This window comes from Grammomys surdaster, unplaced genomic scaffold, assembly GCF_004785775.1.
Source record: "Grammomys surdaster isolate TR1022 unplaced genomic scaffold, NIH_TR_1.0 126313, whole genome shotgun sequence".
NCBI classification, from domain to species: domain Eukaryota; kingdom Metazoa; phylum Chordata; class Mammalia; order Rodentia; family Muridae; genus Grammomys; species Grammomys surdaster.
The window spans coordinates 384,950-399,594 of record NW_021621113.1 but is presented as its reverse complement, the minus strand read 5'-3'; the positions used below and the strand labels follow the sequence as shown (position 1 = coordinate 399,594).

General features: G+C 47.2%; 1 protein-coding gene across 1 annotated transcript; it reads right to left on the bottom strand.

Moving 5' to 3' along the window:
- Positions 1–7,458: 7,458 nt before the first annotated feature.
- On the bottom strand, positions 7,459–11,321 carry Smim12 (small integral membrane protein 12). The gene is made up of 2 exons (XM_028759887.1): positions 11,213–11,321; positions 7,459–8,350 (listed from the first exon to the last, which is right to left on the bottom strand). The coding sequence occupies exon 2, from the start codon at positions 8,343–8,345 to the stop codon at positions 8,067–8,069; it is 279 nt and encodes a 92-aa protein (XP_028615720.1). The 5' UTR covers positions 8,346–8,350; positions 11,213–11,321; the 3' UTR covers positions 7,459–8,066.
- Positions 11,322–14,645: the final 3,324 nt, after the last annotated feature.

Below are 14,645 nucleotides of genomic sequence, written 5' to 3'. Positions count from 1 at the left end.
CCTCCCTCTCTCTCTCTCTCCTTTCTTTCTTTCTTCCTCTTTCTTTCTTTTTCTTTCTTCTCTTCTTTTTTATTTTGGGGTGGTGTAGTGAAATTTTTGTTAAAAAAATAAAACAGAAAAGAAATACAAGAATGTGGTTTCATTTTAATCCCAGGTGTAGGATATGAGGCTGCTTCATAGCAGGTGACTATGATTTGCCTCGTGCTCTAGCAGGGGTGTGGTTTTGCCAGCTGCAGATAGTTTCTGCCAGTGTGTGACATCTGGGATTCTGGACACTTTTCAGAGCCCTGTAGTGTGGGGCTGGTTGACTGGATGGTGGTTGGATGCAGTTTGTTACAGTTTGTTGTGGTTTGTCAAGTAGTTGTGGACAAAGAAGAAATGAAATATCCTGATGTTGAGTTCAAACTTGCCCCAAAGAACTCATGCTCTTAATCAGCAGGAAGTAATCTAATGATAAACCTAAGGATATCTGTAGCGGGTAATATTTAGAAAACAGCACCCGGTCCAGCTTGTTCCCAGGCAGCACCATGTTCCCGCTTGTTCTTGGCTCTGACTGGGGCTCCAGCTAGCTAGATGTGCAGGCCCTGGTACCCATGAGACGCCAGCGTGGGGGGATGGCTCTGCCAATCCACCATGCTGTCCATAATGCTTGGCTGAGTCCAGACCATTCCTGCTATGCCCATGGTACCCAGTAGAATAAAGACTCTTAATGCTTAAAGATTATCCAATAGATTGATATATTTGGAAATGCTCAATTAACAAGATGCCTCACAATTAGAATTGTTGTCCAATTATCTAACCTAGATACTATAACTACCTTAGACTGCTAGAGACACGTGTACATCCGCAGCCATCTTCTCTCCTCCTCTGCCTCCTTCTCCCTCCTCCCCTTCCTCACTCCACCTACCTTTCATACTGCCCAATGACGGAGCTTTATTGCAAATATATCGGGAAAATATCCCACTACAGATATCGTTGCCCCCTTTCTCCTCTATCCTTTTTTCTCTCCTACCTAGTGTTAAGGGGTTGAAAGAGTAGAAGAAGAGGGGTGGAGAGAGGTGGAAGAAAAAGGAACCCACAAAGTAGCAAAAGTCTGGCTGTGGAAGGGAGTGACAAGGGAGGGAGGAAGGTATGAAGTGGCTTTTTAGAAGGACAGAGGGCTCGGTGGCAGAGAAGAGCTGAAATGGAACACAGAGTGCTGTCAATGTCAAGGGATATGGCCACAGAGACACCACCAACCACTAAAAAGAGATTGTGATGAAAGGCTAAATCGAGGATCCCGGATATGTCATCCCAAAAGTGTTTAGCCCAAATATCTTCAGCCCTGAAGTGACTAAACATCGAGCAAGCAAGAAGCAAAGGCCCAACCGCAGAGACAGCGCCAGGGGCTTGAAGGGCTTAGAGAGGCCTGGCTGCACATCTTACAGAGGATGTCACATCCTGAAGTCACAAATGGACAGTGCTAGGCAGCCCGGTAATGCTAAGTGCTTCAGGTACACCTAGCAGCTCAGGCTGAGCGGCAAAGGGGATGATCAGAAGAAATGGAGTTGGGGCTGGAGAGATGGCTCAGTGGTTAAGAGCACTGACTGCACTTCTAGAGGTCCTGAGTTCAAATCCCAGCAACCACATGGTGGCTCACAACCATCTGTAATGAGATCTTATGCCCTCTTCTGGTGTGTCTGAAGACAGCTACAGTGTATTCATATATAATTAATAAATAAATCTAAAAAAAAAAAAAAGGAATGGAGTTGAATGTGAGGCACAGGAAGAGTGAAAGGGGCACAGACCACACCTCTGGGCCTTTCCCAACAACAACAAAAAAGTCACCCTTGCAGGGAAGCTATCGATTTGTATAAACCTCAGTGATTTTCAGGACTCATTTGATATGCCATGGCTTGCCTCTGTGTTGTATAAAAAAAAAGATTTCAAAAGCAGATAAATAATGTTAGCAAATGTAATTCATAATGAATAAACTGTTCCTAAGAGGTTGAGAGCCACCGCTGGCGCAGGATGAAAACTCATCTCCCAATTGCTAATTACTCTTGACTTTGTAGCTGATCCCCTCCAGAGACTTCTATTTAGCGAACACTTTTGAAAGAGGCTGTGTACAGTGACAGAATCAAAGACCACTTGCTTGTATTTCACCGCTCAGACTGGCCACCATCCCACTCAAACAGGCTTTCCTGGGTCATTATGGGGGGGGGGGTCTAGTAACGGCATCCCTGTTGTGCAGCAGGGGAACCAGGAGCCAGGAGATGGGAAGGCAAACCCTACACCAGCTGATTCTAGTCTTCATGTCCAAGACTTTCTCCTCCACCCATTTTCCAGATTGGTGACCTTCTGCTGGCTTCCTCACTTTCCAGCTCTGACTTTGCACAGCAGAGATCTGAACCCTGAGCCCTCTGGTCAAGCTGGAGCCTATAGAAGTAAGATGTCCTTAAGCAGAGGGTTGTGGGGACCTCTGTTACCACCATTCAACAAAGGCTGCGCTATCCTCTTCCCTGCTCACCAGGATCACACACAGCTATCAGAAAAGAGGTTCTCAACGTGTGGGTCGCGACCCCTGGGCGTTAAGCAACCCTTTTGTGGGAGTCGTATATCAGATGCATGTCAGATATTTACATTATGACTTATAATAGTAGCAAAATTACAGCTGTGAAGTAGCAATAATTTTATGGTTGGGGATCACCACAACATGAGGAACTATGTGAAAGGGTCGAGCACTAGGAAGGTTGAGAACCACTGCTGAAATTTTCATGTTATCTATCAAAAACTCTTACCCCTTTTATAGGCAAAGACACCAAGGTCCAGGAAGCCTCAGAGACTCTAACAAGGGCATTCTGAGGTAGCTGCCCAAGCAGAAGACAAAAGTCAAATCTGCCCATGGCTCGGTGTTCCTTCTGTCCACTCCCTAGCTCAGCTCAGTGAGTACAAGGGACCAGCCAGAGTGAGAGAACATGTCAGTCAAGACAGAGCCACTTGGGCTAAGGAGATGAAGCAGTCAAATGTGATCTCTGGGGCTTGCGGGGCCGCCAGTCTAGCTCAATTGTCCGGCTCTGGGCTCCTTGTGAAACCTCATCTCAAAGAAAGAAGATGAAGAGTGAATAAGGAAGATGCCTGATGTTGACCTCTGACCCACTCGCACAGGCAAGCAGGTGAGCATGCACCCATACACACGTGTATGTGCATATGCGCAGGGAGCCTCTTCACTCTTACTGCCTGGTTCCCAAACCAGATTTCTGTGACGCTAAATCTTCACAATCTCAGAATCTGCTCTCTGACAGGGCCCTGAGAGGCTGACAAAAGTCAGTGTGTTCCCTGGCAGGCTTGCCCTGGCAGCTGCCCAGCCGGCATACGCTAACGCAGCCAACAGACACAGGAAAGAGCCTAGAAAGTGGAAAAGCACCAGTGAGCCACTGAGGGGACAGAAGCAAGTCCTGCTCTGCTCAGACAGGATAAGCCTGCCCCAAAGGCTTCATCACGGGGCTGGGGAAAGACCCAGGGAGGGCTGGAAAGCACACAAAACGTTCCAAGTACATCCATTCAGCGATGTACTTCAGTGAACCCTGACTGTTAGCCCAGTCAAAAGACGGCCACATGTCTCCAAGGTGAATCAGCACGAGTCACCCAAGACAACCATACTTTGCTCATCACAGCAACCCTGACCTGCATTTGGCCACATGTACCTAAGCCCTGCTACTCATAAAAACATCGCCTGCACAGAGGCAAAAGAGCAGGCAGCTTCTTATCACTGCTACTACAGTAGCCACAGACCGCAGCCAGCCCGTGGGAAAGAAAGGCCTGGCTGAGAATATTAATAGACTCACTGGAGGCAGAAATTCCACAAGGACATGCCCCAGGAAATAAAATTATTTAAAAGGAGGCACAATCAAAGTGAGGCTAGAAGAGAGGATGTCTTGGATTTCCAAAGATGGCAGGCGAGGTGCGGGTAGGAGGTGCACCCGTGGGGACAGGGTTATTCTAAAATATCTGAAAAATCTAAAAATGTCTATGGGAAAGCCTTCTTCGTTTCTGCGTCTTTCTTTCCATCCGTTGATGTTTTCAAGGCTGTGTGAAGCTGCACCACACTCGTACTCGGGATACTCAAAAATGGTTGTGTTTTTTGTTTTTTCCTTTGGGGATGTTTTGCTTTTGATTTTTTGACACAGGTCTCACTATGGAGTCAGGCTAGGCTCAAACTAGATATATGGCCAAGGCTTCCCATCCTCCTGCCTCAGCTTCCTAAGTGCTATGACTATAGGCATACCCTGCAACACCTGGCTCCAAATGTTTCCATGGAAACCCAACTCTGGGGTATAGTCAAAGGACACACCCCTTTGATCTTATCAGGTAGGGAACGTTTTCCTCTGTGGTGATGACTGGAACATTCTGGAGCACATGCTCCCTAAGAGGGGCATTTTGAGAGGTCAAAGATTGGGAAGCTTGACTTTAATTATATTCTTATGTATTGCATGTGTGTATTCACACGCTTGTCACATTCTACATGTTCAAATCAGAGGACAACTTGTGGAAGTTGGTTCCCACCTTCTACCAGGTGGGATTCAAGGATCAAATGCAGATTATCAAGCTGAGTGCCAAGTGCCTTTCCCCACTGAACCATCTTGCTGGCCCTCACGTTTAATTCTTGGTTGTTTTTGTTGCTGTGAAACAGCATCTCCTATATCCCAGGTCTTGAACTCGCTGTGTCTGTGGCGGCCGTGAACTGTTTAATCTGTGTTACTGTTTGTATGTGGTCTGCGTGCTGCATGTACATGCCACAGCACAACCCAGATGACCGCTAGATGACAGCTTGGTGGAGTTGGCTCTCTCTCTATCCACCATTTTGGGTATTCCTGAGATTGAATTTAAGCCACCAAATTGTACAAGCCACCAAGTCACCCACTGAGCAGTCTCACTAACCTGACCCCGAAATTCTGATCTGCCTCTACCTCCCAAGTGCTGAGATCACAGGCACGCCCACAGCACACACTCAGTTTATATGGTGCTGAAGACAGAACCCAGGGCTTCATGCATGGGTAGTCAATTACCATGGGTAGACATTTGACTGAACTAAATGTCTAGCCTTAGCTTTTCCTTAATGAGCTGTCAATATTTAGAGAACAGGTTCTACAAACAGAAATAATAAAAACTTCATTCTGTTTCTAGCATCTCTGAGGGGGGAGATATAGAAAACATAGTGCCCCGAGCTAAACAAATGTAAAACTGAGTCTTTACTGCCCTCTATTGACAGGCCTGTGGTTTCCACGTTCCTGGCTAAGCCAGTCACTCACTTGGCACCTGACTGCCCCCTGCAGGCATCAATGTTGACTCAAGTTTAGCCCAGTGGAGCAGTCACAGGCCTGGTAATACTTAGAACGGCCACAGGGTGGCAGCACCGGGCTATTACTGAAGCACGTCACTGGCCTAGCCCAGGCTTGCAATGGCTCAGCTTAGATGATGCTTTCAGAACCAGAAATCTTCTCATCCTTACTTAGTGGCACACAGTTGCTCCTAACACTCTCCACAAGATCTGTTTGAGCAACGATGGCTTAGCTCTGCAACTCTCTTAGACACACAGGGGATGCTACTGACTGGATTTCCTCTCTTCCAGGTCACCACTTGCCCCTCTTCCCAGGATACCCACTCCATAACTGGTTTCTCCACCTGAAGCCATCCATGAGCCCTCTGGGTAGACAGTTCCTGAGATCAACAGGAGAGGCACCTTCCTCAGTGAGAGGCAGATCATGCTTAATCAAATAAATGCCCTACTTTCTCCGCTCACTTGGGTTAGCCGCCTGCTTCTTCTGGCCTTCTGCTCTCACCTCCCCAGCAATATGCTGGAAAGATGGCTTGTATTATGCACAGAGACATACCTCATCCACAGTCATTTGCTATTCCTACCACTGACTCCAAAACGCAGGGAAATCCTCACATAAGACAGTCACTGCAGTATTCAAACTCATGAACAAGCAAAACAATACCCCACAGCCTGCACTGGGGAGACTTGAGAATCAGCTTTGGCTAGAGCTTCACCTAACTGTGCAGCTACCAGAGAAAGTGATGCAAGGGACTGGAGAGATGGCTTAGTGGTTACGACCCCTCTCCTCCAGAGAACCCGAGTTCAGCACCCAGAACCAAGTAGCTCACAATCACCTGTGACGCTAACCCCATGGGATCTGATACCACCTTCTGGCCTGTGGGGGGCACCAGCACATACTAACACACACACACAAGCAAATACTAAGACAAACAAACAAAAACCAAGAAAAGGGCTTGAAAAATGTTACAGCAGCAGGTAAAGGTACCTACTTGCCAACTTTGAAGACCTGACTTTGGTCCCTGGGATCCACATGGTAGGAAAGAACCAATTCTCAGAAGATGTCTTCTGCTCTCCACATGTGCACTAAGGTGCACACACACACACACACACACACACACACATAAACACTAAATAAACAAATAAATATTTTAAAGTACTAGAGGGGTTAGAGAGATGGCTCACGGGTTGAGAGCACTGACTCTGACTGCTCTTCCAGAGGTCCCAGGTTCTTCCCAACACCCACATGGCAGCTCACACCTGTCTGTAACTCCAGCTCCAGGATACAGCATCTTCACACAGACATACATGCAGGCAAACCACCAATGAACGTAAAACATAATAATGAAAAGTATTAGAAACACAGCCTGGAAAAGAAACAATGATAGATTCCATCCTGGTAGTGTAAGCCTACAATCCCAGCTACTCACGGGGCTGAGGCAAGAGGGCCAAGAAGTCAAGAACATCCTGGCAACCAACAGGACTGTTTCTTAATTAAAGATTGAAAACAGGGAGGAATCCAAACTGTTAGACAGTGACTAACATGTGTGAGGCTCTGGGTTCTACCTCAGCAACCGCCACTCTGAGAACAATGTCAACCACCACATAGTAAGACAAAAATAACAATCTGCAAAAATAATATAAAAGGATAACCTTGGAACCCCTTTTAAAGCCACACAGAAAGCTGGGGGCGGGGCACATGCCTTCCATCTTAACTCTTAAGAGGCAGAGGCAGGCAGACTTCTGTGGATTTGAGGCCACCCTGGTCTATGTAACAAGTTCTAGGCTAGCCACAGCCTGTTTCAAAACAAAGCAAAACTTAAAAACCCACACAGACATGAGGAACACAACAAAACATTGCCAGCAGGCGACCCCTTATCATTCCTGCCAGATGTTGTTAATGTGAAAATATCCCTGAGTGTGTGTGTTTTAGACCTTAGGGATGCTACAGCCTTGTGCAATCACGATAAAATAACTCTTGGGATCCTGTGTCTCTGGGAGACTCAGCTAGCACTCAGTAAAACACAGCTTCTTGCTGTGCTCAGCCTTGGGGAGTCCTCAGACAATACTGATAACATACCTCAAATGTCTGCACTAACTCCGAGAACCCAGACCCCATCCAGAAAACACAACTCCATCAATATGTGTCAGGTGCCTCTTTAATTGCGTCCTCACTCCAATGAGGAAGGATAGAAGACAGTGATTATTTCCAGGCTTACGCCCCGTCGGCCCCGAGGTAAACAGCCTGAGCTCCCCACAATAGAAACATGTTTTCCTTCCCCTGAGAATCCAATGCCTGAGCCAATAAAGGGAAGGATGCACACAGAAAAATAAGAAAATCTCATCAAGGGAGCCAGGGACATTTCTGAATTCTTTCCAGTGCAAAAGCTAGACATGGAGGTGCCCCTCCTAATGGCAACGATAAACCCCAACCATTCTCAGTTGAGACCAAGCTCCTCCCCAGGGAGCCTGAGATCATGGTTCTTTCCCCAGGGCTCCTCAGTGCTCTCAAGTAAGAGCAGAAGCCTGCCCAGTCATGGAAAGAGCCCATTGAGCAGATGCAGTCTTCCTCTTTGCTGGCCCCTACTGCTGCAGCTGTACAGCCATAAAGAACCAGCCAGTGTGCATGTGGCTGTGGGTGCACAAGGGGCCGGAGTGAGCAGCAAATCAGATGTATGTTCTGAAGCTGGGTTGACATGGTGGCAGGACATGGCATATCCCTGTGCACCACAGGGACACGAGTCCTCCATTAATTCTTCTCTGGACGGTTTCTGTTCAGGACTGCTTTAGGGGCAAATTCTAGCTTGTCCTTGAGGCTCACCACCTGAGTGTGGTCCTTGCCTAGCATCTCATCCAGCTTTCGGTCCTCTCGACGCTCCAAGATGCTCTTTTCCTCCTCCACAGGCTGAGGAGCCTTTCCCCTGATGAACCATTCCAGGTGGTAGCCCACAGCCCCAACCACAAAGGCAACAGGGAAGGTAACGTAGGGGGCATAGGTTCGAACCACGGTCCAAAGCACAGGCCACATGACATCTGCAGAAGGATAGAGAGAGTGTTAGGGAGACGTGAGCATCTCCTCCTCTAGCAAGTGTGGACAGCACATGGGGTGCTCTACTTATCAGGCAGCCTAGCAACTAAGTGAGCAGCCACCCAGCAGAGTGGCCAGCAGCCACTGTGCTCTGTGCAACACTTGGGTCCCCGAAATACTCTAGGAAGTTGCAAAAGATTCAACTGTTAAGGAAGAGAGTAAACATCTCTATGAAGTACGCAGTGCTCCTGTGTGCACATGCTCCTCACAAGGAACCTCCAAGCCTAATTAATGGAACTTGAAACCTGCTATGGTCTCAGGTCCCCTCCTCCAGATATCTGTCAACATCTGGGGAAGGAAAAAGAAGTCTTTTCTCTGCTCTAGGAAACTTCACATGCACACACACAGCCTCACTCTGAGTTCTGGTCCTCCGATGATAAGTAGTTCCTTTTCCTTGGGTAAAGCACAAGGGGCATATTTAAGTATGACTCATTGCCTAACTTGTTCTGACCTAAGATGGATAGGAGCTTTTGAAGCCTCTTCTGGCTTTCCTAACAATAACCTGCAGTTAACAGACCTTGATCAAAACAACTTCAAAATACACGACGTGCAACCACTGACATACTCATGCTTACACAGTAAGCCCCTGAAAACATCACATATAATACAGTATTCCGGATGCCCTAGAACCTTAATACTTAAAAAGTCCCTGTGGAAAATGCTGTAGAAAAACAAAATTATGGAGCTGCCCCTAGGGCCTCCTGCAATGAAACACCAAAGTAATACGCAAACCCATTCACTCAAAAAGCTACTTAGTCACAAATGATTCCAACTATTAAATTACTATTTATACCATTATTTAATTACCGCTACAATCATAAAAGGCCACTGGCAATGAATGTAATACCACCATCTACTGAGTGCTTCTTCCAAGCTGGGCCTTGGGCTAAGCACTTCACACCCACAATGCCCTCCAGTCCTCAGATGCACTCTGCAATCTTAGCCATCAGCATGAAGTCACTTGCCTGTGTTTATGATTCCACAAGTGTTTCTCCACCACTGCTCTCTCTCTTCCTCTATTCTAGGGTGAGACATCCAGGCCTCATGGAGGATTCGAAGGTGCCTCCTTTCTCCCTTTAGTTCTGATTCTCTTTGAGGGAACTGGTGTGTTTGTAAGCCCAAGACTACAAAGGTAGTCAAAGGTGAAGAACTGCAGCAGACTCAAGTTTCTCTTCCTGGTCCTTTGACCTGACACCATGCCCTGCACTCTACGTTATCTCCCCTGGCCATCGCCTGACCCTCACAATACCTCTGTGATGTAGGAACTATGTGCCCAAATTCTTGTCCAAGGCCATAGTGGCTCAAAGACACTGTGTCAACATGCCAAAATCGCAGGCCCACTGGTTTGGAGGCCAAGTCTGGGCTTTTTTCTAGCAGAAAGAAGACTCTGCAGATGTGAGCATGGTGTCTGTTCAAACCCTGAATGTATGGAGTGCCTCCTGCAGCTCACTAGCTTAGCTTTTCATTACATCGAAAGCCTTCCTTCCTTGTGAGCGCTAAATGAGATCTGAGAAATGCTACAGTGTATACATTAACAAAGAGGTTAGCTCCAAATCCTAAACTCCATTCTATTTCCTGCCTTCTAAGTTTTGAGGTTTGTTTGGTCGGTTGGTTTTGGTTTTTTGAGACAGGGTTTCCCTGTGTAGTCCTGTCATTCCAACTCACTCTGTAGACTAAGCTGGAACTCAGACTGGCCTGTCTCTGCCTCCTGAGTGCTGGGATTAAAGGCATGTGCCACCACCACAGGGCTTGTTTTTATTTTTAAGACAGGTTCTCATGTCGACCACCTGGCCTCAAAACCTCAATATTGGTGAGCAAGACTTTGACCTGCCGATCCTCCTGTTTCCGGTCCCCAAGTGCTTATGATTACAGGTTCACACCAGGTGCAAGTCCTTTATACTCTTCCTGAGTAGAGACTCTCAATTTTCCAATTTCTAGTAGGATGTATCAAGAACCAGTCCATGAGTATTATTCTTGAACATATAAAGCACAAGTTCTATGTGGTCTTGTTCACATTCCAGTCATCCATGTATCCAACACAACCTTCTCTGCGGCAGCCACTATGTGTGCCTTATTCTACCTGCCTACATCTCTTAAACACCCTGGAGCTCCAGAAGTTTAAGAACCCAGGATGTCCGAATCGTACTACGCTCTGTGGCTCTTCCCACCCTTGCTGTCCTCCCTGGCAAAGAGCTCCAAAAAAATGTTTGCTGGTCGAATGAATAACAGGCAGCATAAACAAGTTGCTTTGTTTATGGAAGACTACAGCAGTCTTCCACCCGCACTCACAAAGGGGTAGGGATACTATCATAAGCAGCTAGACTTCATGAAGTATCAAAATGTAAGTAACACAAGTGTTTGGCAAATACTGCGACGCCTGTTTCCAGCCCAACACGCAGGGGAGCCAGCCAAAGGCTCCAGGTACAGGTCAACCGGGCCGCCAGGAAACCTGTCCCAGTGCCTGGCCCACCGGAAGCTACACTCCAAATTCGAGAGCAGTCATAAGAGGTCCGAGAAGGTGAAACAATCAGCCTTGACAGCTACTCCAGTCAAGTTGGGATGAGAGCACCAGTGAGGTCCGGGTCATCAGCTCTTGTCCCCTGTCTGGTCACGCCACATGCGTGGCCTCGTCACCCTCCGGCCTGCAGGTGCCTGAGGCGGACAGATTCTGACCGCAGCCCACACTCGGCCACCAAGAGCTGGCCGAGACAGTCACGGAGACCGTCACTCCCTCAACTAGGAGGTCCCTGTGGGAGTCCGGGCCAGCGATCCTGGGAAGCGAAGTGCCCTTAGCCCTAGCAACTCACCTGCGGCCCAGCCCGCACAGCCCGGACCTGCCCCCGCTGCGCCCGCTAGCGGGGAGCAACACGGACGTCGAGACTCCCAGTGGCCCGCGGGGCGCCGCCCGAGGCCCCGCCCACTGGCGTCCGGACTCTCTCGGAGAGCAGCGATTGGCTAAGCTCTGGCCAAGCTACAGAAGAAAGAAAGCCAGGCACCCGCCCCTATGTTGGTCTAGAGGGAGAATAGTATAGCGCCCCCTGGCGGCTCGGAGGCTCCCCTGAGACGTTGTCACACGCTTATGAAGAAAAGTGAGTAATCACTTTTCCTGATCTAAATGAAGTTCATTAGGCATCTTTGGTCGGATGTTACCGAAACCGAAAACTCAAACCCCTGACCTCCAGAAGCTCCCTTTAGCGGAAGATAACCTAGTGCTTTAAAACCTCTTGGGATCTGTGCTTTCAGGCTGTGTGTCCTTGGGAACATCATTACTTAATCTGAGCCTCATTTCTTCTGCATAGCGAGCGTTAACACCATCCATTTTTCGCAGAGATGTTGTGAGGGTTAGATAATGTTTGTAAAGTACTGTGGCAGGAGCACAACACACAGGGAGCTAGATAGTAGCTTTGGTCAGTCTACAAATAGATGAAAGTACCAAGACCCTCTGATTACAAGTACCCACCCTTCTCCATGTTTCCACTGTCCCTGAGCAGACTTATATTTATCACATATAGGAAAAAGCCTCATGTCCCAAGCTCTCTAATGGTCCAACATAGTCCTGCCTTCCCAACCTGCCCACACTGATCTCAACCTGGCCAATAATTTCCTTACCAATAACATACTAAAAATCAACATTTGGAGCCTGTGTGTCCGTGTTGTTTCATCTACCTGAAGTGCTCTACCCACATTCCCTTAAGTTAGCTGTGAGCCGTTTCTCAAGGTCACGGGTACTCTTATAGGAAGTTTCTTCAAGACTGTACTGTCAAGTTAGAGATTCTTCCTATTTTAGATCAAAGAGCCCAAGCTAAGCCTGAGAGCGAAGACGGGGAGGAAGAAGCTGCCAGAAATTAGCAACCATAATTATGAGACCTTGATTACTTGTGCATTGAATCTGTGGGGAAGAGAAGAGATCAGAACTGTCTAGAACACAGGCTGGCATTTAGTCAGCCATTCTACAAGCTAGACATTGGAGATATAAATGGGGACTGTCCTTGGGAGTTTTATGGATAAAGAGGAAACAGGTAGGCCCACACAATGTCATAACAGAGGACACTATCAGCCCATACGAGAAGAGTGAGTTGAGGTTCCCTGGAAGGACAGATCCCTAAGCTGGGTCTTAGTAGTGACTAGAAGTCCCCTCCAGCAGATCTGAGTAAGCGCAAAAGCCCCAGCTTAAATGGAAATGACAGCACCGTGAGAAGTCCTGAGGTGCAAGACCAACCTCGGCTATATACCAAGATTTTCTATCAATTGAGGGAGGCAGAAGCAGGCGGATCTCTGTGAGTGTGAAGCCAGCTCTGTCTACTTAGCACTTCCATATCACACAGAACTGCATGCTGAGACCCTGTCTAAAAATATAAAATAATATAATATATCAAACATTAGAATTAGTTGTAGATTCAAATCTTGACTCTGTGGCCTGCTAATCTGAGAAAATATATTTATAACCTTTTAAGAAGGATTTTAATTATGTGTATGTGGGGGGGGGGGTGTGTGCAATGAGCGTAGGTACCTGTGGAGGTCAGAAGAGGGCGTCAGATCCCCTGGAGCTGATGATACAGGTCATGAGCTGTCAGACATGGATGCTGAGAACCAAACTTGGCTCATCTGCAAGAGTGGTGTGTTCCCTTAAGCACTGAACCATCTCTACAATGCTATTTGTATTTAAAAAAAAAAACAATAAGAAAATGTCCTAGGGCTGGCCAGATGGCTCAGCAGATAAAGGCATTTGCCAGCAGGCTGATGGCCTGAGTTAAATCCCCAGGACCCACATGGTTGAAGGAGACTCTCGACTCCTGAACCTTGTCCTCTGAACTCCCCACAGGGTCTGTGACATGTGAGCATCCACCCACACACAAATAAGAGTAATAAAAACATTTAAGACATCCTTTAGGGTTGCTGTTTTAAACCTTGTTAATGTACAAAAAGCACTTGTCACAGTTCTTGGCATCTGATCAATGAGTGTTTGGTAGCGAATGCTTCTTGACGTGTTAAGATTCCCCAGATTTGTGCTTCTTTCTGCAGTGTTCATTCCGGGCATTACTTCACTAATGGAAAAAAAAATCCAGGTAATATCTTCAAGTTTGCCCAGCCTACAGCACCTATGCTTCTAACTGCCCCTCAAAATCCACACCATTACCTCTTACCTGGACATATCAGGAGCTCTCCACCCTCCCACTGCCCCCTCAACGCCACGCCCATTCCTTTGACCAAAGGACCCTCATAATTTAAATACATCAATGAAATCCCCAGTTTGGCCACCGATCTCTTCTGGCCATGTTATCCAATCCTGGACTGCTCTGCCTTGTTCTAGCTTGCTTTTCCAATCACTCCAAACACAGTCATCTTTCCAAGCCTTTGCCTGCACCAATCCCTTTGCTGGAACTGTGCGTCCTCCCTTCCATTTCTTCTATGTAAGTAAGACAGTTGACGTGGCTTTCCCAAACTCACTGTGCTGCCGATGGATATTCGCTTCTGTTAGAAAATATGCTGACATCGAATTACCATTGTAACCATGCAAAGAGGTTGGAACATATTTAACAGTGACCAGGTCACAAGGACCCCAAATCTATGGGTGAAATTGCAAAGGGGTGTTTGTCTCCCTCAGCTCCGTTTCTTCCTCTTGATTTCCAGCATGAGGGAATTCAGGAAGAAGGCCTTCACCACCACACGCAGGCCACTGTGTTGTTTGTTCTAAGAGCAGGTGGGTCTCATACAACCGACATGGGCCTTGAACAAGCTGATCCTCCACTGGAATGACAGGTGTGTGCTGGTAGCTTTTTGTGTTTGTTGGGTTTTTTTTTTTTGAGATAGTAATTTTCTTTGTTGTTTTTAAGTTTTACTAAAAATTATGAGTGTTTTGCCTACATGTATATCTGTGTACTACATGCATTCCTGGTGCCCTTGGAGGTCAGAAGAGGCTGTTGGAACCCCTGGACCTGGAATTACAGTTTATGAGCCATCATGTAGGTGCTAGGAACCAAACCTGGCTCCTCTGGAAGAGCAGCAGCCAGTGCTGTTAACAGATGAGCCATCTCTTCAGATCCCTTTTGAGTCAGTCTTGCCGTCTGGCCTACGCTGGCCTTGAACTCCCTGCAATCTTCTTGTCTCAGCCTCCAAAGTGCTAGAATTACAACCAGGCCTCCAGTTGTTGTTGCTGTTGTTGTTTTATTAGTGGTGGTGCCTTTTAAAGATTTATTCTTCTGTGTGTATGAGTATTTTGCCTACGTGGATATATGTGCA